Source organism: Pituophis catenifer, unplaced genomic scaffold, assembly GCF_029215685.1.
Source record: "Pituophis catenifer annectens isolate HBS135680 unplaced genomic scaffold, rPitCat1.0.hap2 SCAF_9, whole genome shotgun sequence".
Lineage (NCBI taxonomy): Eukaryota > Metazoa > Chordata > Lepidosauria > Squamata > Colubridae > Pituophis > Pituophis catenifer.
This window is the reverse complement of record NW_027256889.1, coordinates 7,530,930-7,551,737: the sequence shown is the minus strand read 5'-3', so window position 1 is coordinate 7,551,737 and position 20,808 is coordinate 7,530,930. Positions and strand designations below refer to the sequence as shown.

At 44.5% G+C, this 20,808-nt stretch overlaps 1 protein-coding gene across 1 annotated transcript in view; it reads right to left on the bottom strand.

Moving 5' to 3' along the window:
* IGLON5 (IgLON family member 5) overlaps nucleotides 1-20,808 on the bottom strand; it is a 96,182-nt gene that overhangs the window by 18,084 nt on the left and 57,290 nt on the right. Inside the window, 1 exon segment of the mRNA XM_070949340.1 lies at nucleotides 6,456-6,498. Within this exon segment, the coding sequence (XP_070805441.1) occupies nucleotides 6,456-6,498 (43 nt within the window).

Genomic DNA, 20,808 nt, shown 5'->3' with positions numbered 1-20,808 from the left:
CGTCAAAGTTCAGCAACACCTTTGTAATAGAAACAGAATAACAGACCTGGAAGGGACCTTAGAGGTCCTCTAGTCCAACCCACTGCTGAATTGTATGGGCTGCTGGAAGCAACAGAAATGGATCTGAAGATTGATGTCATGCAAACTGCAGTCTTTCTCTAACTTTAGAACCCAGAATCCTTAGACAATGTGGCCTCTTGTAATGGGACGGGAGAATATGATTTGCTATGAGGCTGGTTTTGCCCAAAACTGGAAATAATTAGAATGCAGTCATGTGACGTAAATGTGCTCACATGACCACAGAGCAAAAGCGGTGGTTAGAACTTCAGAACCAGCTCCTTAGTATCCCCAGGGAGGTCCATCGTAACTTTCAATGGTCGCTAAATGACCAGTCCTAAGTCGAGAACTACCTGTATACTAAATTTCTGTATGACCTCATCCAGGATTGCTGTTCATAAAGAGTTCAGTGGTGTTTGCTTGGAAAATGAAACTGCAGCAAAACAAGAAGTAGTTAAGGCTCTGAACTAAAAATCTGAAAAATCAGCTTTTCAAATATCTGTAATGCTTCCTTTCCACTCAAAGAATTCCTGTCTCCTACAGAGGAAAGTGTTATTAAAAAAAATATTAGAATGTGCCGAGATGGATAGATTGACATTTACAAGAAAAGAAAAGGAAGAAACAGAATACTTGTTAACATAGGATTTGTTTTACAGATGGGTAACTAACAGAATGCGGTGGCTCAGTGGCTAAGATGCAGAGCTTGTTGATCGAAAGGTCGGCAGTTCAGCGGTTCGAATCCCTAGTGTCGCGTAATGGGGTGAGCTCCTGTTACTTGTCCCAGCTTCTGCCAACCTAGCAGTTCGAAAGCACGTAAAAAATGCAAGTCGAAAAATAGGGACCACCTTTGGTGGGAAGGGAACAGCGTTCCGTGCGCCTTTGGCATTTAGTCATAGCCGGCCACGTGACCACGGAGACGTTTTTCGGACAGCGCTGGCTCTTCGGCTTTGAAATGGAGATGAGCACCGCCCTCTAGAGTCGGGAACCACTAGCACATTATATGCGAGGGGAACCTTTACCTTTTACCAACTAACAGAAACAGAGGTTAGAAATTAAAAAGATAAGAAAGATTTAAAAAAAAAATTGTATTGAAAATTTTGCAAGGTAGATTATACTAATTGTACTATTACTTGTGATTAATATTGACATCTTTATTATGATATATGACGATGATTATTGTTGCATTTCTACTGTGCCCGGACAACAAGCTATTCAATAAGATATGGAAACTTTTTATGTTTATTAAAAAAGATGTATTAATAAAACATATTCCCCAAAAAATGAATTCCTGTCTTTTTCTTTTTTGCAGCGGGAAACTGTCCTGTGGGAGTAGAATTCAAAGCCCACTAAAACTACACAACGTTCTTCATTTTCAACACTGTCAGCATACATTTCCTGTGTCCTATTGATTTTTGGAGGTGTTCTTATTCTCCCACACCGGTGTTTCCTTATTTTGTTTTTGTTTTTTTAAAGTGCCTCCCTTTTCCCTTGACCTCTGACTTCAATCACTAGGACAATATTCCCAGGCAGCAAAATCCCTGAAGAATTGAGGGATTGCCTCATTCACCGGGTGATTCTAATCGGTTTTCACTCCGCACATTAAGCCTGATTATTGTATTAATCCACTTTCTGGGTTTGCACAATAAAATAAATAAAATAAAAAGTCCTGCTCTTGCAAAACACGTTAAATCCCACGCAGAAACACAAATCAACAAATCACGCAGAAACACAAAACTCTCACTCTGTCAAGGACCTGGGAGTACTCATCTCCAACGATCTAAGCCCCAGAGCTCACTGTAACAGCATTGCCAAAAAGGCATTAAGAGTCGTTACCCTAATTTTGTGAAGCTTCTTCTCCGGTAACATTGTACTGCAAACTAGGGCATACAAAAACCTTTGCCAGACCAATTCTTGAATACAGCTCGTCTGCCTGGAATCCACACTGTATATCAGACATTAACATGATTGAGCAGGTCCAGAGGTATTTCACGAGAAGAGTCCTCCACTCCTCTGCTCGAATCTCTTATGCCACCAGGCTCGAAATTTTGGGATTGGAAAACTTAGAACTACGCCGCTTACGGTTTGACCTAAGTGTAGTACACAAAATTGTCTGCTACAACCATCTACCTGTCAACGACTACTTCAGCTTCAGCCGCAATAATACACAGGCAAACAATCGATACAAACTCAAGGTAAACCGCTCCAAACTCAATTGCAGAAAATATGACTTCAGCAACAGAGTGGTCAACGCCTGGACTGCTCTACCCGACTCCATTGTTACATCCTCAAACCCCCACAGCTTCAAACCTCAAACTGTCTACCGTAGACCTCACCCCATCCCTAAGAGATCCATAAAGGGGGGGCATGCATAAGTGCACCAGCGTGCCTACCATCCCTGTCCTACTGTCCCTATTTATTTGTACTTATTTCCTATGTTTATGTCCATGTTTATATGTATATCTGTTATCTAGTACATGTTCGATAAATTAAATAAATAAATAAATTAAATTAAATAGTTAATTGTCCCCCCCCCAAAATCCACACTAATGCTAACTTAGCTTCCTCCCAAGTTATGTTTAAACTTACACGAAACCTACAGTGGAAACTGAATTGCAATTCCCCCTTTGTTGTCTACTCCCAGGAAATTTCCTGCTTGTAACAATCCCTGTCGGTGACCTAAGAAGACTAAAATAAAGAAAGAAACAGACCGATCTAGGAAATGTTGCTAAGGGCTGAAAGCATGAAACGGGAGTGGATATTCTTCCTTTGATTCCCATCGCCCATCCCCAAAGTGATTTGAACTTGACGTGAAATGGTCTGATCTCTTGTGCTTGAGTGTGTCTGGGTAATTCAAGGATGGTGAGCGGGCCAGGTTGACCTTGGTCGTTCTTAAATCTAGCCACCAATCAGCAGGAAAGTATGTGTGTGTGCTTCTGTGTGACAGAGAGAGAGAGAGAGAAAGAGAAAGGGATGGTTGGGGAGGGGGGAACCAGCCTAGCTCTTACCGGTGAAACGGCTGATTAAGATTCTGTGAAGCTGATGGATGAAGCTGGCCACCAGCTGAAGAGGCAGACGGCTACTTTACATGCAAAACCAGGGAGAAGATGAGGAGCAAAGAAACAGCTATGGACAGAGATCAATCACAAAGCTAGTAATCCCAGCCAGTGTTCCTCCCAAAGTTTGGATAGCTCCCATCTTCCATAGATGTTTATTTGATGCACAAGGATTTCCCACTGTTCCTTAAAAGAAGGGGGTCTCTGAACTTGGCAATTTTAAGATTTGTCTCTCCGATTGCCAAGCTCCAAGCTGTTTAAAGAATCATCACAATTCTGTTTTATTTATTCTTTTAACTCTGACGGTCTTGTTACCAGTGCTGGGATTCAGATGGTTCGGGCAAACTGGTAGTTAAATTGCTGGCTGGCCCCTCCCCTCCCTGCCCCTTCCAGGAGTCCCCACGTGCCCCATTTTGGCTCTCAGGTAAGTGCAGGGAGGCCTACTAGGCCCAAAATGGGACACAGAGAGGTGGTGCCCTCCTCTCCCGCGGCTCATTTTTGCTCCCAGGGGGGTGCAGGAGGCCGAGTGCTGCCTGTCACACTCCCTGGCCACGCCCACCATGGTCATGCCTACCCAGCTGGTCATTAGGGCAGAGAACCAGTTGTTAAATTATTTGAATCCCACCACTGCTTGTTACAATTATCTAGAGCTAAGAAGTTCCTCAACTCCATCTTCTGTCAGGCTTCTGTACCGACTGTGCTGCTGTGAAGAACCACAAGCTGGAAATGTGACTCAGCGGTGACCAGCGAGGAGGAGAGATGGTGCCAAAGTTGGTAATTAGTTGGCTGGGCGTATGCACATTTTCCATTCCCAACACTCACATGGAGAGGTCCTGTTTTTCAAAAAATTCTCTCTGGCTCACATCACAGCAGTTCACTTTCCTTATTCTATGGTAGATGCTCTTTGAATGCTACAAAGTCCAGAGGTTGGGGACTATGGGAAATGTAGTTTTCCTTATGGGGATTTGTAAGGATTCTAGGAGCCCCAGAAACTGAGATCCCCAGTATCCTTTCTGCCTGGAAAATGAGCCATCATTAGTGAATCAAATACTGTAAATAACAGGGAGGGGTAGATTTATTTTAACTCTAGAGATGGATGGATGGATGGATGGATGGATGGATAGGATAGATATATCGATAGGATGGACAGATAGGCAGTATGGGTAGATAGGTAGGGTGGATAGCAGTGGTGGGTTGCACCACTCAGTGGTGAGTGGGTGGAGTCTTCCGACGCTGCTGCTACCAGTTCGCCCAATCTGGGGCAAACCGGTAGCGGCAGTGTCGGGAGGCTCCGCCCACCTGCCCAGACATCTCCGCGCATGCACAGAAGCGTCACATGCATGCGAGTGCACGCCCACGAGTGAACCAGTAGCAACCATAATTGAAACCCACTACTAATGGATAGGTAGGTATGGATAGATATTCTCTAGATCAGGGGTGTCAAACTCAAGGCTCAGGGGACGCATCCGGCCAGCAGAGTGCTTAATTCTGGCCCACAGGGCTGCCTTGGAAACAGTGGAAGACCAGCCCGCGGTGCCTCTGCCAGCAAAAACAGAGCTCAAGAGGGCCGTGTATGGCCCTCCTAAGCTCCGTTTTCTCTGGCAGAGGGTTTCAGGAGGCTGTCGCAGTCAAAAATGGAGCTTGGGAGCCCGTTTTCACTGGCAGAGCGCTCGGGCCACCATAGGCTCCCCCCTGACATGAGTGACATGCTGGCCACACACATACACCCCAGCCCCGTGAAGTCAAACACAACCCTGATGTGGCCCTCAATGAAATTGTGTTTGACCACCCCTGCTCTAGATCTACATCTGTCTACACACACAATACACACACAGAGAGAGACAAACACTTCGTCTCACCAAGTCGGTCCTTCACATTAGCCTGCAAAACCAAGCATCGACCTAGTAGATTTTTTGTTGTTGTTGTTTTTAGAGCTAATGGCCAAATTTCTAGAGCTACCATTTCTTGATGGTCAAAATCTAGGTTCTCATTAGATACCAGCAAAGAATTAAGAGCTTTCCCTAGCTCTTTAAAGCTTCCAGAGCTTGTCGCCCAGCTCACCCTCTGGTAGCTACACAGGTCTCTGTCTCTTGCTGTCTCTCTGTCTCTCTCTCTCCCCCACCCCTCCCTCTCTCCCTCCCTCTCCCTCTCTCTCTTCTTCTCTAGTGGCCCATCAGAGCTTTTACTCTCTGTCTCTCGCTCCCTCCCTCCCTCCCTCTATCTCTCTTCTCTAGTGCCCCATCTGAACTTTTTTTCTCTCTCTCTCTCTCTTTGTGTCTCACTTTCTATCTCTCCCCCCTCTCTCCCTCTCTCTCTTCTTCTCTAGTGCCCCATCTGAGCTTTTACTCTCTCTCTCTTTGTGTCTCACTTTCTATCTCTCCCCCCTCCCTCCCTCCCTCTCTCTTCTTCTCTAGTGCCCCATCTGAGCTTTTACTCTCTCTCTCTCTCTCACTCACTCACTCTCACTTTCTCTCTCTCCACCTCCCTCCCCCCCTCTCTCTTCTTCTCTAGTGCCCCATCTGAGCTTTTACTTTGTGCCAGAAATCTCTACCCCAACTTTGAACGTCTAAATTTTGAAAGGAAAGAGATAATCTGGTGCCTACATCTTAGGAAGAGCTATGTCTCAACAAGGGACAAAAGCTTGTCCCTAAGGACTCTTCGCTCTCTCTTGCTCTCTCGCTGCACCCTTTCCCCCCTTCTCTCTCTGCATCCCAGCTCCCTGCCTTCTTCTCCGACCAACCTGTCAAGATCATTCCTTTCTACCTGAAGGAGTCGGGAAGGTCAAAGCTGGGGAGATGGGAATTCACGCCTCAGAGCACAAGGCTCCTTTCCACCAATCACTGTCAGCCGTTCTCATGTTCTCCCCTCTGCCAAGCCCAACACCTTCACATTTATTTTGGATCTCTGAGCCCAACGTTTAGCACGTTAAGCACAAAACACCCCTTTTGCCAGAAGGCGATCTAATCAGCTTGCTCCCAAATACCTCCTTTAACCTGCCAAGAAACGTTTGACCTCCACATCTTGAACTCTCTCCCTGTTTTTCGGAACCCGGGGCTATGTTTTCAAACATAGATGGCTTTGAAAAGAGCCATCTGACTGTCGGAATACTCCTGAGGAAGAGAAGGCAGGTGTTCTTTTAATGTAAAAAGAAAAAAAGAAAAAAACCCAAAACCTTAAAATTAATTAGTTTTTTCTACAAAGTGTAAAATGTGCAAAAAGGCTTGGTGCATTTCATCTTACAGCTTGCATTAAATTGGGAACTGTGTTTTCTCTCCAGCTCAGGACTCAACAGATCCACGAAATATTCCTTTTTCTTGGAATATTCTGAGTAATCTACAAGGGGACAAAATCTCCGAAAAGCTTGTTTCATTCTCACCTCTACATACAGCTCTCCGAATCCTTAAGACAGCCCATCTTTGAGGCTATAACAGCCCATTTTGTGTGTGTGTGTGTGTGTGTGTGTGTGTGTATGTTTTCTCAGGTTTTTGCGGGTGTTTGTATGTAGGTCTTTGGTTATTCGGGTCTTCTCCCACGTAAAATTGGAAGTGTCTTGGCGACGTTTCGACGAAGTCTCATTCGTCATCTTCAGCCGAGAACACCAGCCTGAAGATGACGAATGAGACTTCGTCGAAACGTCGCCAAGACACTTCCAATTTTACGTGGGAGAAGACCCGAATAACCAAAGACCTACATATATATGCGGTGGCTCAGTGACTAAGACGCTGAGCTTGTCAATCAGAAAGGTCGGCAGTTCAGTGGTTCGAATCCCCAGTGCCTCTTAACGGGGTGAGCTCCCATTACTTGTCCCAGCTTCTGCCAACCTAGCAGTTCGAAAGCACGTAAAAAAATGCAAGTAGGAAAATAGGGACCACCTTTGGTGGGAAGATAACAGTGTTCCGTATGCCTTTGGCATTTAGTCATGCCGGCCACATGACCATGGAGACGTCTTCGGACAGCACTGGCTCTTAGGCATTAGGGAAACCTTTACCTTTACCTATATATACAGTTAATCCTCAACTTACAACAGTTCATTTAGTTAGTTAGTTAATTTTTGTATTTCTTAAGTGCTCCTCTCTCTCCATTTCCCCCCCTCCCCCATTTCCATGGCCTCGAAGAGCCAAGGCTTACTCCAAAGGCAGAAGAAGACAATAGGTTGCGAAGCTTTGTTTCATGCCCCCAAACCTCCCTTTCAAGTATTTTGAAATAAAAAAATATTTTGGACAATCTGACTTCAGCAATGGGAGCCTCAAGCCCTGACAGGACATAAGTTGAAACAGCTTTCCTCAGCTTGGTACCATCCAAATGCATTAGAACTTCAGGCCTCAGAAATCTTAGTCGATGTGAATAAGATATCCAGGAGACGCAAAACTGCTGAAGGGTGAATGAAGGAAGCATGCTGGGGAAATGGCATTTTACAATGATTCTAACAATCTATCCTAAATGCAACCGTGCTTCTGCTTCCTGAAGCCTCAGGGACCTAAATTCAGAGTCCATTTTGAAAGTTAAGCATCGGCTAAGAAATAAGTCCAAGAAAAGGACAGGGAAACTTTTATGGACATTTGCTAAAAGAAGAGGGGGAAAAGTGTATTGACAAGTTTTGCATTTCATTATGGAAAATATGCAGGGGTGGGCTTCAAAAATTTTAGCAAGGGGTTCTCTGCCCGGTTGCTGGGTGGGCGTGGCCATGGTGGGCGTGGTCTAGTCAGCCTCCTGCACCACAGCGGAGGTGGGTGGGTGTTTTTGCCCTCCCCGGGTTCCGGAGGCTTTCCTCGAGCCTCCGGGAGGGCGAAAACGGCCTCCCCAGGCTCCGGAGACCCTCCAGAGGCTGGAAACGGGCCTCTTTCTGGCCTTCCCAAACTTCTGGTAGGCACATTTTTCAACCTCCCCAAGCCTCCGTGTGCGCCCTGCACTTACCTGCATCCAAAACGGGCTGTGTAGGGACTCCTGGAAGGGAAGGGGCAGGGTGGACGGGGCCAGCCAGGAGTGGGATTTGGGGGTTCTTCGAACCACACAGAATCTTAGCTAGAGGTTCTCCCGAACCCCTGCGAACCTCCAGCAGCCCACCCCTGAAAATATGGGGATTAAATAAGGGACTTGAAGGGATTTCTGGAGGAATTAAGAGGGACGGAAATGATGGGTTTGTTAATATCCATTGAAGAGAACAGATTCCTTCCTTTGCTATACACCTGCCAAAGATCATAAAGGTAAAAGACTGGTCATAAAATTATTTTTTTTCATCACCGGCAAATGGTCACTAAATGAGGCAATCACTAAACAAGGACTACCTGTTCTCTGGAACATCTTCCCTTCAGCGTTATGGGTAGTCCCAATCCAGCTAACCTTTGGAGACAACGAAAAAATTGTTTTGTTATCCCTCTATCCCAACGGATGAACTGTTTATGCCGGTTCCTATATGGTGATTTGAGTATTATAATCTCTTCGTTTTATAATATTTGACTTATTTTTGGAAGCTGCCCTGAGAACTTCACAGTCAGGGTAGGGTGGGTTATAAATACGTTAAGTAAATAAACAGGTTTCTCAATTGCTTCCATTTACACAACATTCATGCAGTTTGCTTCACCTAGTCCATGACTTAGAATAGAATAAAATAAGAGAGTTGGAAGGGACCTTGGAGGTCTTCTAGTCCAACCCTCTGCTTAGGCAGGATACCCTACACCACTTCAGACAAATGGTTATCCAATGTCTTAAAGACTTCCAGTGTTGGAGCATTCACAACTTCTGGAGGCAAGTTGTTCCACTGATTAATTGTTCTCACTGTCAGGAAATTTCTCCTTAGTTCTAAGTTGCTTCTCTCCTTGATTAGTTTCCATCCATTCCTTCTTGTCCTGCCCTCAGGTGCTTTGGAGAACAGCTTGACTCCCTCTTCTTTGGGGCAGCCCCTGAGATATTGGAAGACTGCTATCATATCTCCCCTAGTCCTTCTTTCATCAAACTAGACATACCCAATTCTTGCAACCGTTCTTCATATGTTTTAGCCTTCAGTCCCCATAGACTTAATCTATTTCCTGGGTTTGACACCTGCCACAATATCTTCCACAAATTCACCAAATGGGTCAAACCTGTACAACACTCTGCCACTATCATTATCACCACTATCACAAAAAGTTACCAAAGCTTACTTAGCCTGTTGAGTGAATGCATTTGCTAAGATTCTAATGGACCAGTTCTGTGTCAGTGCGTGGTCTGAATTTCTACCACAAGCCAGATGAAAATGTGGCTTATTTAGAATTTTCTTTTAGGTATGGTATTTCTAGACCGCCTTTCTTTGATCCAAACAAACAAACATTAAGGCAAGCAATAGTGGAAACTCTGTTAAAGCCAAGAAACTTGATTTGCACAGTTGACTTAGCCTGGTTTACACCCTTGGATTGATGGAAGGAAGGGAACGCATGACATACTGAACCCCAACCTACCCACCCCAACTGGATTCACACAACGCCAACCCTACAATCCAGCAATCACGCTACACAATTTCAATCATGTTCCCATGCAAAACTGGTGCAAATTTAAATTGAGAAACGGCCAAATGTCCCTTGCAATGAGACTGAAAAAGGAAATGCTGGAGGTTCTCAGGGGTTCGGGAGAACCTCTAGCTAAGATTCTGTGCAGTTCAGAGAACCCCCAAATCCCACTCCTTGCTGGCCCCACCCACCCTGCCTCTCCCCTCCCAGGAATCCCCATGCAGCCCATTTTGGATACAGATAAGTGCAGGGCACGCGCAGAGGCTCAGGGAGGGTGAAAAACGGGCCTACTGGAAGAGGGCCTCCAGAGCCTGGGGAGGCCGCTTTCGCCCTCCCAGAGGCTCGATAAAAGCCTCTGGAGGCCAGGGAAAGCAAAAACGGCCCCCTCGCCATGGTGCAGGAGGCCAACTAAGCCATGTCCACCATGGCCATGCCCACCCAGCAACTGGGCAGAGAACCCTTTGCTAAAATTTTTGAAGCCCACCCCTGGAAATGTTGGACCAATGACAGACACATCTGCAGGTATTATTCGCCTTCCATGACACAGCTAGAGAAGCCGGTTTCTCCCTAGACTGAGTATCAGCACTCTGAATCCTTTTCTCCACACCAAATGCTGCATTTCTGCCATCTTCCAGTTCACTGGCTTCAGCTAATTAGAATGATTAATGGTGGCTGGGAATTATGCAAATTGGAGTGAGGTGAATTGGGGAGGCATCAGGAAGAGGGTGACATGGCAGGGCAAGGAAGCTGAGCTGGGAAGATTTGCTTCAAGATGCTGGGAAAAGACAGAAAGGACCAAAGGAAGGTTTGCTTTGAGGGGTTGAAGACGAAAAGCATCGGTGGCAGGATTTCAGAAGCTCATCCAGGTTTCCTTGTGAAGAAGATGGGAACCTTCTCGAAGGGCTGACACACTAAATCTGAAGTCAGACTACGGAGAAAAGATTCCTGTATCCTTCCAAGGAACATGCTACACTTGAACAAATTATCCACATGTTGTCCCAAAAGTGCTTTGTTAGAATAGAATAGAATAGAATAGAATAGAGTAGAGTAGAGTAGAGTAGAGTAGAGTAGAGTAGAGTAGAGTAGAGTAGAGTAGAGTAGAATAGAATAGAGAATTAATAGAGTAGAGTAGAGTAGAGTAGAGTAGAGTAGAGTAGAATAGAATAGAATAGAATAGAATAGAATAATTAATAGAGTAGAGTAGAGTAGAGTAGAGTAGAGTAGAGTAGAGTAGAATAGAGAATTAATAGAGTAGAGTAGAGTAGAGTAGAGTAGAGTAGAGTAGAGTAGAGTAGAGTAGAATAGAGAATTAATAGAGTAGAGTAGAGTAGAGTAGAGTAGAGTAGAGTAGAGTAGAGTAGAGTAGAGTAGAATAGAATAGAATAGAATAGAATAGAATAGAATAGAATAGAATAGAATAATTAATAGAGTAGAGTAGAGTAGAGTAGAGTAGAGTAGAGTAGAGTAGAGTAGAATAGAGTAGAATAGAATAGAGAATTAATAGAGTAGAGTAGAGTAAAGTAGAGTAGAGTAGAGTAGAGTAGATTAGAGTAGAGTAGAGTAGAGTAGAGTAGAGTAGAGTAGAGTAGAGTAGAGTAGAATAGAATAGAATAGAATAATTAATAGAGTAGAGTAGAGTAGAGTAGAGTAGAGTAGAGTAGAGTAGAATAGAATAGAGAATTAATAGAGTAGAGTAGAGTAAAGTAGAGTAGAGTAGAGTAGATTAGAGTAGATTAGATTAGATTAGATTAGATTAGAGTAGAGTAGAGTAGAATAGAATAGAATAGAATAGAATAGAATAGAATAGAATAGAATAGAATAGAATAGAATAGAATAGAATAGAATAGAATAGAATAGAATAGAGTGGCCAAGTGTGATTGGACACACAAGGAATTTGTCTTGGTGCATACGCTCTCAGTGTACCTAAAAGAAAAGATACATTTGTACAGATACATCAAGAGGCCACTGGACTTTCTGGGGGGTTTTTTTTGCAGATGTTTCACTTCTCATCCAAGACGTTTCTTCAGCATCTTCAAAGAAAAACCAGAAAGTCCAGCTGCTTCTTGAAAAAAGCACCTTGGGGACAACCATGTCCTGGATCACTGAGAATCTCCATAGATATCCCACACACTGGTTTGACGGCCCAGTTCATATGAGAGAATTTGTTACAGGTTGCAGTGGGCATGTTCTTTCCAATGCTGTAGATATACAATCCAGGAGAGCTGTACAAAACACAGCTATGTCATAGCACATGCGATTCCCATGTTCTAACATCAGCAAGTGATTCTAGGTCAACATTTTATGACTGTGGAACGTTTAGCCTGCTGTGCAAAGCAGCCAACATTTCTTTCATAAAAAGGGCATTTTTGTAGGAGCCTTGATGCAGAGCTTCTGGGTAAAATTTCCTTTCATGCGGAATTTAGTCTTCCCCATTTTCTTGCCTAAATCTTGCTTTCTTTTTTTTAGTAGACTCGGAAAGAAAATCAAGGTAGTCCCAGACTATCCATAGACATCATAGTCCAGATGTCTATGGAGAGTCTCAGTCATGCAGGCCATGGTGTCTCAAAGGTGCTTTTTCAAAAAGCAACTGGACTTCGTTTTTCCTTGAAGATATTTTGCTTCTCATTCGAGAAGCTTTTTCAGTTCTCCCAGACTAGAATTTTGAAAACAACAACAACAACAACAAAAACAAAAAACAAACTCCCCTTGAGGAGCACTCGGAGGCTCCAACTGGCGCAGAGTGTGGCCGCGCGGGTGGTGATGGGAGCGACGTGGCGCTCCCATGTAACACCTCTCCTGCGCGAGCTGCACTGGCTCCCGGTGGTCCTCCGAGTGTGCTTCAAGGTTTTGGTTATCACCTTTAGAGCGCTCCATGGCTTAGGACCTGGTTATCTACGGGACCGCCTGCTACCACCAATAGCCTCCCACCGACCAGTACGCTCCCATAGAGAGGGGCTCCTCCGGGTGCCGTCGGCCAAACAATGTCGACTGGCGGCCCCCAGGGGGAGAGCCTTCTCTGTGGGGGCACCTACGATCTGGAACGAGCTCCCCCCAGAGATACGGAGGATCCCGGATTCGTTATACCTTCCGTCACGCGCTCAAGACTTTCTTATTTCATCAAGCTAGCCTGACCTAAGTCTTTCCCTTTCTAAATGGAAATTTTAAATTTGTTTTTAAATTATTGGGGTTTTAAATTTGTTCAGCCAAATTATTTAATTCCTTTTATTTTATTTTAAATTTTGTATTTATATGTTTTATTCTATGGCTGTTCACCACCCTGAGTCCTTCGGGAGTAGGGCGGTATATAAATTCAATAAAAACAAAACAAAAAACAAAAACAAACAAACTACCACTAGTGTAGAACAGAAAAATGATGTTGTATTTGATAACGGGGGAAAACGTATCCTTTGAGGGCGGGATTGAAAATAATATACAAACAACTTAAACCCACGAATCTACCGTAACTACCTCGTTTATTCCATGCAAAAATTACCTGAGCTTCAAATCAAACGGAAAATTCTGAATGGGCAGGTAAAAATATCTGGCAGCTGGCAATTTCTGTTCTCCTTCCATTAATCTTCTTGACTGCAGTGGAATTAAAGCTTTTCGCATCTCCCCGAAGAGCAAACACGGTAATTGGGACATTATCACCATGATAATGATGATGATGATGATGATGATGGCTTAATGGCACCATCGCCTTCCTTTCTCCCTGCCCTTTTTTTTTCTTTAAAAACTTCCCCCATCAAATTTCATCCCTTTTCTGAAGCTCTGAGATGCCTCTCCAGATATCGTTCAGCATTATCCTCTGCTCTAGGGAAGTAGGGGAGCATAGAAACCCACCTTCCTCGCTTACTTTTTAATGTTATCTCTGACCTTGCCCTAAACTATGTCAAAAAAAAAATCCCTATAAATGTTCCCTGGTAGGTCTGTTCAATGCTTCCCTGCTTCGATCTTCAAAGTTTCTTGGGGCAGAACCCAATTTTCAGCTTGTGCTTCTGTAAAAGCGGTACATTTATTGGCACCGTCATATTATAATAAATTATGTGGTGTTGCATGCAGCCACTTATGCATTCAAAACGAAAGGTGACGGAGGGGGTGGGGTTGAAATAAATGTCACAACTAGAGAAATACTGATACCCAAGGTTTTCTTTCTCTCCCTTTGTATCTCTCACACACATTCACACATGTGCGTGCATCCCCATACACAATGGCTTAAGCCTGATAAATCCCTAACTCTGAACCACCCCTCCTCCTTAAAACGGTAGTAATCCTACAAAGAAACTATAAGAAGCAAAATCTCTTGGCAAGCTTTCAGAAATTGCCTCTCTTCCTTCTCATCTCATCTCCTTTCATGCAAAAATCGCATTCGGCACCTCCTTCCATTCCATGGCGCCGTCAGAGAAACTGAGGCAGGGGGCAGGGTTTAGGCTTCAAATCAAGTTAATTACGGCTTTAAAAAAAAAGAAAGAAAGAAAAGAAAAGAAAAAAAAGAAACCTTCCTAAATCAAATCTGTTTTTTTTTTTTTTTTTTGTTCACCGCAGCAAGGATTTGTCCTTAATAGGTTCATAGATCCCGCTACAGTATTCTGTAAAGGGAGGGGCTGATTTGAAGTTAGCATGGGAACTGAAAACGATGCTGGGCTGTTTTATGATAAAAGTTGCTAGTTTGGTATAGATAGGAGCATTTTGACAATTGTTTGCCCCTGGCACTGTTGGAAGAAATATCCATCTGGTTCAGTTCCCAGCCAGGAGAAAGACACTGGAAACATGGAGGCTGATTGGAAAGATGGTTTAATGATGAAGTAGAAGCACATGGCTTGTTCTGGTGCAGCTGACTCCATGGAGTTGAGAGTGGGGGGGCATTTATACCTTCTCTTGGGCTTTTGCACTTGAGCTTCCTGTTCCTGTGCAAGAACATGTATTCTATTGGCTGTTGTCAGGCTCCCATGGGGCCATGTTCAAATCCTAGGACCGTGAGGGCGAACCTATGGCATGGGTGCCCAAAGAGGCACGCAAAGCCATGTCACCTGGCATGTGCGCCCTTGCCTGTTTGTGTTCCGGGTTTCTGGCTCGCATGTGTGCGCAACGATCAGCTGTCCTTTGCCTACATGGCAGTGCCAAAAACCGGTGTGCGGAAGTGCGCCGGCCAGCTGATTGTTGGGTGCGCATGTGCATCAGAACCCGGACATTTGGCTTTTCTGGTGCGCAATCCCTTTGCACACTCGGCAGTGCCGAAAACCAGTGTGCACATGCACACTGGCCACCTGATCATCGGGTGTGCATGCGTGGTAGAACCAGGAAGTTCGGCTTTTCCGGATTACGGCCCTGACGAGCACATGCACAACGTTTCTGTATGACCTTTTTGACACTTGGTGCCGAAAAGGTTCACCATCACTGTCCTAGGAGTTTGTCTGAGCTAGGTTTGGTTGAAGTTTGGCTGGTGCAATGAAGGGGCTTGTTGGGCAATTCCTATTGTGGCTGAAGGATAACCTTACCTTTGTTCAGAGCCAGACCTTGCTGCAGGCAGTAATGGATTACCAAATCTGCATTTCTAAAGCTGCCCCAGCTCAGTATCTGCTTGGAGGGGGATGAGGGGGAGGCAGGGAGCTGAGTCTCTGAGTTTCTGTCTCCCTTAAGATTTTTATTTCTCTTTCAGGAGAAATATTTTATCTTGCCTTTTTTAATATTTCTCAAAATATTTCATTCTTCTAGGAGGGAAAGATCTTGGAGACTAAGGATGGAGGGAGATATTGTACAAGTAATCCTTTACTTATGACCATAATGGACCCTGGAATTTCTTTTCTATGCCACGACGATCGTAAGTCGAGACCCCACCACATAACCGTAAAGCATTAAGTGAATGCCACAATTATTAAATCGACCCCTTGCTCATAATGGGTGTTTTGTGCTGGAAGCAAATCGCAGTCATGCAGCCTCATATGAGGACCAGTTGCTAAGCATGCAAATGTGATCCCATGGGAGAAATTGGACTCCGAATCCAAGTCATAAGTACATTTTTTTTTGGGGGGGGGAATGTTTCCATTGTATTTTTGAACAGTCACTAGGCAACTGGTCGTAAGTTGAGGACTACCTGTACATGAGTCCGAAAGCTCAGAAGACAAAACCTCTCATCTCGCTGACCGACCCAGATTGCGCTCTTAGCCTCATTTACTCAGGGATGAGTTTAGATTAATTCCTCCAAACCAAAAACCACACAGTCCCATCAAAATAATTATACTTCAAAATTCTTCATTAGAGATTCCTTTTATTCTTTCCCACTTAAAGGAGTGCTGGGAATAAATTATGGAAATGGGTCTGGACTCCATTCATCTTTCTCAGTGTCCATTAGCAGGATCACGCCTTGAAAGCAAAGCAGGAAGGGGCCAGTTTTGATACAGGAGGGGTGAAATCCAGCAGGTTCTGACAGGTTCTGGAGAACTGGTAGCGGAAATTTTGAGTAGTTCAGAGAACCGGCAAATACCTCCTCTGGCTGGCTCCAGAGTGGGGTGGAAATGGAGATTTTGCAATATCCTTCCCCCAGGAGTGGAGAGGGAATGGGGATTTTGCAGTATCCTTCCCCTGGAGTGGGGAGGGAATGGGGATTTTGCAATATCCTTCTCCTGGAGTGTGGTGGGAATGGGGATTTTACAGTATCCTTCCCCTGCCATGCCCACCAAGCCACGCCCACAGAACCGGTAGTAAAAAAAATTGGATTTCACCACTGAGGGAGGGGGTGGGGAGAGTAGAAGCTAACAACAAAAAAGATTAGAGCTTGAAAATAGGCCAGATGGGGCTTGGAGGTGGGGGAAGGGCTAGGAGGAAAAAAACTCCTCCCAAAATGTATTGATTTATTTATTATAGCATTTATAGGGGCTGCTGCCAAACTTAGGTCCACGAGACTCTCAACGGTGTAGAAAAAAAAAAGAGCACGATCGTTAATACAAAACAACACATCTCATTAAAACTTGCTAAAAACAATTAAATGGCAATTAGATCTGAAATTGTGTATAGGAAAGGAAAAAAAATGTATTTCTGCGGGAGGGGCTGTTGGGTAGCTGCTCAAAATATTGGTGACGTGGTCACGTGACTCTCCGGCTTTGGCAAGGATTCCAGATGTTCACACTGCATGTTTCCCTTACCTTGCTTAAATACTCTGTAGCTACAGTGCTGTTATCTACAAGCATTTCTTCCCAGTGTTGCCTTAGGCGTGCATATCTAGTAAATTTAATTAGTTATAATGTTAATTGTTCAGTACTTAAAGCTAGAAGCATGCGTAAAAAAAACCAGGTATTTCCAAGCAACTGTCTCATGTGGTTTCAACCATTCTTCCTAAGTAATATTCCGTTTGGATTTTATGTACTTGCAAAAGGCATCAGGATCTCAGGAAACTAGGTTGACAACTTCTTTATCCCCTGTGGCTCCTGAACACGGAACAGCAGCTCATGTTATATCAGCATCTAGGTTGGCCAAAGTTGGACCATAAGGAAGGCTGAGCGTCAAAAGAATTGAGGCCTTTGAATTCTGGTGCTGGAGAAGACTCCTGTGAGTCCCTTGGACTGCAAGGGGATCCAACCGGTCAGTCCTAGAGGAGATCAACCCTGACTGCTCTTTAGAAGGACAGATCCTGAAGATGAAACTCAAATACTTTGGCCACCTAATGAGAAGGAAGGACTCCCTGGAGAAGAGCCTAATGCTGGGAAAAATGGAGGGCAAAAGAAGAAGGGGACGACAGAGAACAAGGTGGCTGGATGGAGTCACTGAAGCAGTAGGCGTGAGCTTAAATGGATCCCAGAGGATGGTAGAGGACAAGAAAGCCTGGAGGAATGTTGTCCACGGGGTCGCAATGGGTTGGACACTACTTCGCAACTAACAACAATAACAACAAAGGTTGGCCAATTTCTGTGGGTCAAGCTGTTGTCCGAAGCACAGGAGAAGCCGCAAGTGTAGGACTCCCAAAGGTGCTTTTTCAAAAGGCGACTGGACTTTCTTTCTTTCTTTCTTTCTTTCTTTCTTTCTTTCTTTCTTTCTTTCTTTCTTTCTTTCTTTCTTTCTTTCTTTCTTTCTTTTCTTCTTTCTTTCTTTCTTTCTCTCTTTCTTTCTTTCTTTCTTTCTTTCTTTCTTTCTTTCTTTCTTTCTTTCTTTCTTTCTTTTGGTTCTTCTCGAAGACATTTCGCTTCCCATCCAAGAAGCTTCTTCGGTTCTTACTGAAGTCAGAATTGAAGAAGCTTCTTGGATGAGAAGTGAAACCTCTTCAAGGAAAAAACAAAACAAAGGAAGTTCAGTTGTCTTTTGAAAAAGTACCTTTGAGACAACCATGACCTGGATGATTGAGAATCTCCACAGACACAAATGTAGGAGGTTTCTTTCCCCACCCAATGACTTGTTAGTCCTTCCCATAGGTATTATCAGCAACCTTCTATCTTGCTTAGATACCTAAGTGTGTGTCCGCCAGTTTCTTGGAGACCTTCCTTGGAACCAGAAATGGTGCCCCTTCTTTACTTCATCTTCCTCTCACTATCTTATCTGTTCAGCCAATTGTCCTCTCCCATCCTGCCCCTTTGTCATCCATCTCTGTCAGTAAATAGCTGCCATTCCCCCAATTACTGTACTCAATTAACCTCTGACCCCCCTCCGATGCTCCATCCATCATTCTTCACCCAGGCCATACGTGTCATTGCCCTGATTCTCTGGGCACCGGCTCAGATCCGATTCAGCAACTGAATCAAGACAAGTGGTGGAGAACTGGCCAATGTCTGGAAATTTCAAGGAGGTTGAGGGAAATGAGCCAAGCAAGAAGCCCTAATAATTAACTCCTGTATACCATCTGTCCAGAACTGATTGGGGGCAGCATATCCATTTTAAGCGTCTCATCCGAAATTTGGACAACGGTGTCATCTCAGAAATACTGGCTCCAGGAATAAAGTAATATACTAAAACTCAAGCTGGCTATGCCATCTTTGTACCTCTTTCCTTCATCTTCTCACAGGTGCTGGATTGAGCCATGTAGACAAGAAGCTCACGAGAAATCCAATAACCCTGATTAGTAACACAGGTAGTTCTCGACTTACAACGGTTCATTTAGAGATTGTTCAAAGTTACAACGGCACTGAAAAAAGTGACTTATGGTTTTTCATACTTACGACCGTTGCATATCCCCATATTCACGTGATCAAAATTTGTACGCTCGACAACTGACTCCTATTTATGACGGTTGCAGTGTCCCGGGGGTCACATAATCCTCTTTTGTGACCTTCTGACAAGCCAAGTCAATGGGGAAGCCAGATTCACTTAACAACTGGGTTACTCACTTAACAACGGCAGTCATTCACGTAACAACCGTGACACGGAAAATCGTAAAATGGGTCAAAATTCACTGAACAACTGTCTTGTTTATCCCAAATATCTTGCTTTTTTTTCAAGAGGCAACTGGACTTTTTGGTTTTTCTTTGAAGGCATTTGGCTTCTCATCCGAGAAGCTTCTTCAGCTCTGCTGAAGTCTTCAAAGAAAAACCAGAAAGTCCAGTTGCCTCTTGGAAAAAAAAAAAAAAACACCTTTGGGACAACCGTGACTTGGATGACTGAGAATCTCCATAAACTGTCTCATTGAGCAATAGAAATTTTGGGTTCAATTGGGGCCAAAAGTCAAGAAAATTCAAGAACATTAGGAAACTAAGACCAAACTTTTCAGCAATGGCTGTGTTTCAAAAAAAAAAAATCTATCTAGAGCCGTGATGGCGAACCTATGGCACGCGTGCCACAGGTGGCATGCATAGCCATATTGGTGGGCACGCATGTTCAACTCTGGCGTGCATGCATGCACCGGCCAGTTGATTTTTGGCCCTTCTGGGCCCACCAAAAGTAGGGAAACAGGCTGTTTCTTGCCTCCATAGGACCTTGCGGGGGGGAGGCCCGTTTTTTTGCTCTCCCCAGGCTCCAGAGCCTTTCTAGGAGCCTGGGGAAGGCGAAAACGGCCTTCCCCATCCCCCAGAGGTTCTCCAGAGGCCGGAAATGGCCTACCGGGCCCATCATGCCATCACAAGCGAAAAGTGGGGGTCGCATGGGGGAGGTCGCATGCACATGCACGGGGCAGGGCGCATAGAATTATGGGTGTGGGCACGCACATGCACAACCCCCCGCGCTCCCCCCATTTTTGGCACGCGATGGCAAAAAGGTTAGCCATCACTGATCTAGAGAAACATACCTTTTATAACTCTTTTTTTTTCTTTCCTCCCTATATAACAGCCTCCTTGTACCCTTCTTTGGTGTGGGTATGCTTGTTTCTGTCTGTCCTGTGTTTTTCTAAGCAACAGTTTTGCTCCCGTGTTGTTTCCTCCTGGCTGTGTGAGAACCAACTCTCGCACCTGTACCAGGCAGAGAAATTCTCCTGTGTTTTTCTCCTCTACCAATTCTCACTCAGTATGATGAAAGAGAATTTGCTTTTCAAGCCCTTTCGAAAGACAGCGGGATTTGCAAGTGTGGGGATTATTTTGTCGACAAGGTGGGTGTGAATGTCCTGTCTTTCCTGGTACTACAACTCTATCTCTAGCAGCTTGTGGTCTTCCATGCTTCCCATCCTTCAATTCGATCCAATCTCAAGGGAAGCTTTTTTTTTTTTTTTAAGAGGCATAGAATTTACAGATTACAGATTTTCAGAGTTGGAGGGGACCTTGTAGGTCATCTAATCCAACCTCTTCCTCCCCACTCCCCGCCCAAGCAGGAGACCCTACACCATTTCTGACAAATGGCAGTCCAGTCTCTTCTTGAAAGCCTCCAGTGATGAAGCTCCCACAACTTCTGAAGGCAACTTCTGTTCCATCAACTGATTGTTCTCACTGTCAGAAAATTTCTCCTTATTTCCAAGTTGAATTTCTCCTTGGTCAATTTCCATCCATTATTCCTTGCCTGGTCTTCACGTGCTTTGGAAAATAGCTTGACCCACCTGCTTCTCTCTGTGACAGCCCCTCAAATATTGGAAGACTGCTATCATGTCTCCCCTGGTCCCCTGGTCCTTCTCTTCACTAGACTTGCCATGCCCAGTTCCTGCAACCGTTCATCGTATGTTTTAGCCTCCAGTCCCCCAATCATCTTGGTTGCTCTTCTCTGCACTTTTTCTAGAGTCTCAACATCTTTTTTATAGTGTGGTGACCAAAACTGGATGCCGTATTTTAGGTGTGGAATTCTACTGCTAGAGTAGATGGAGTCTTGGCCTTGAG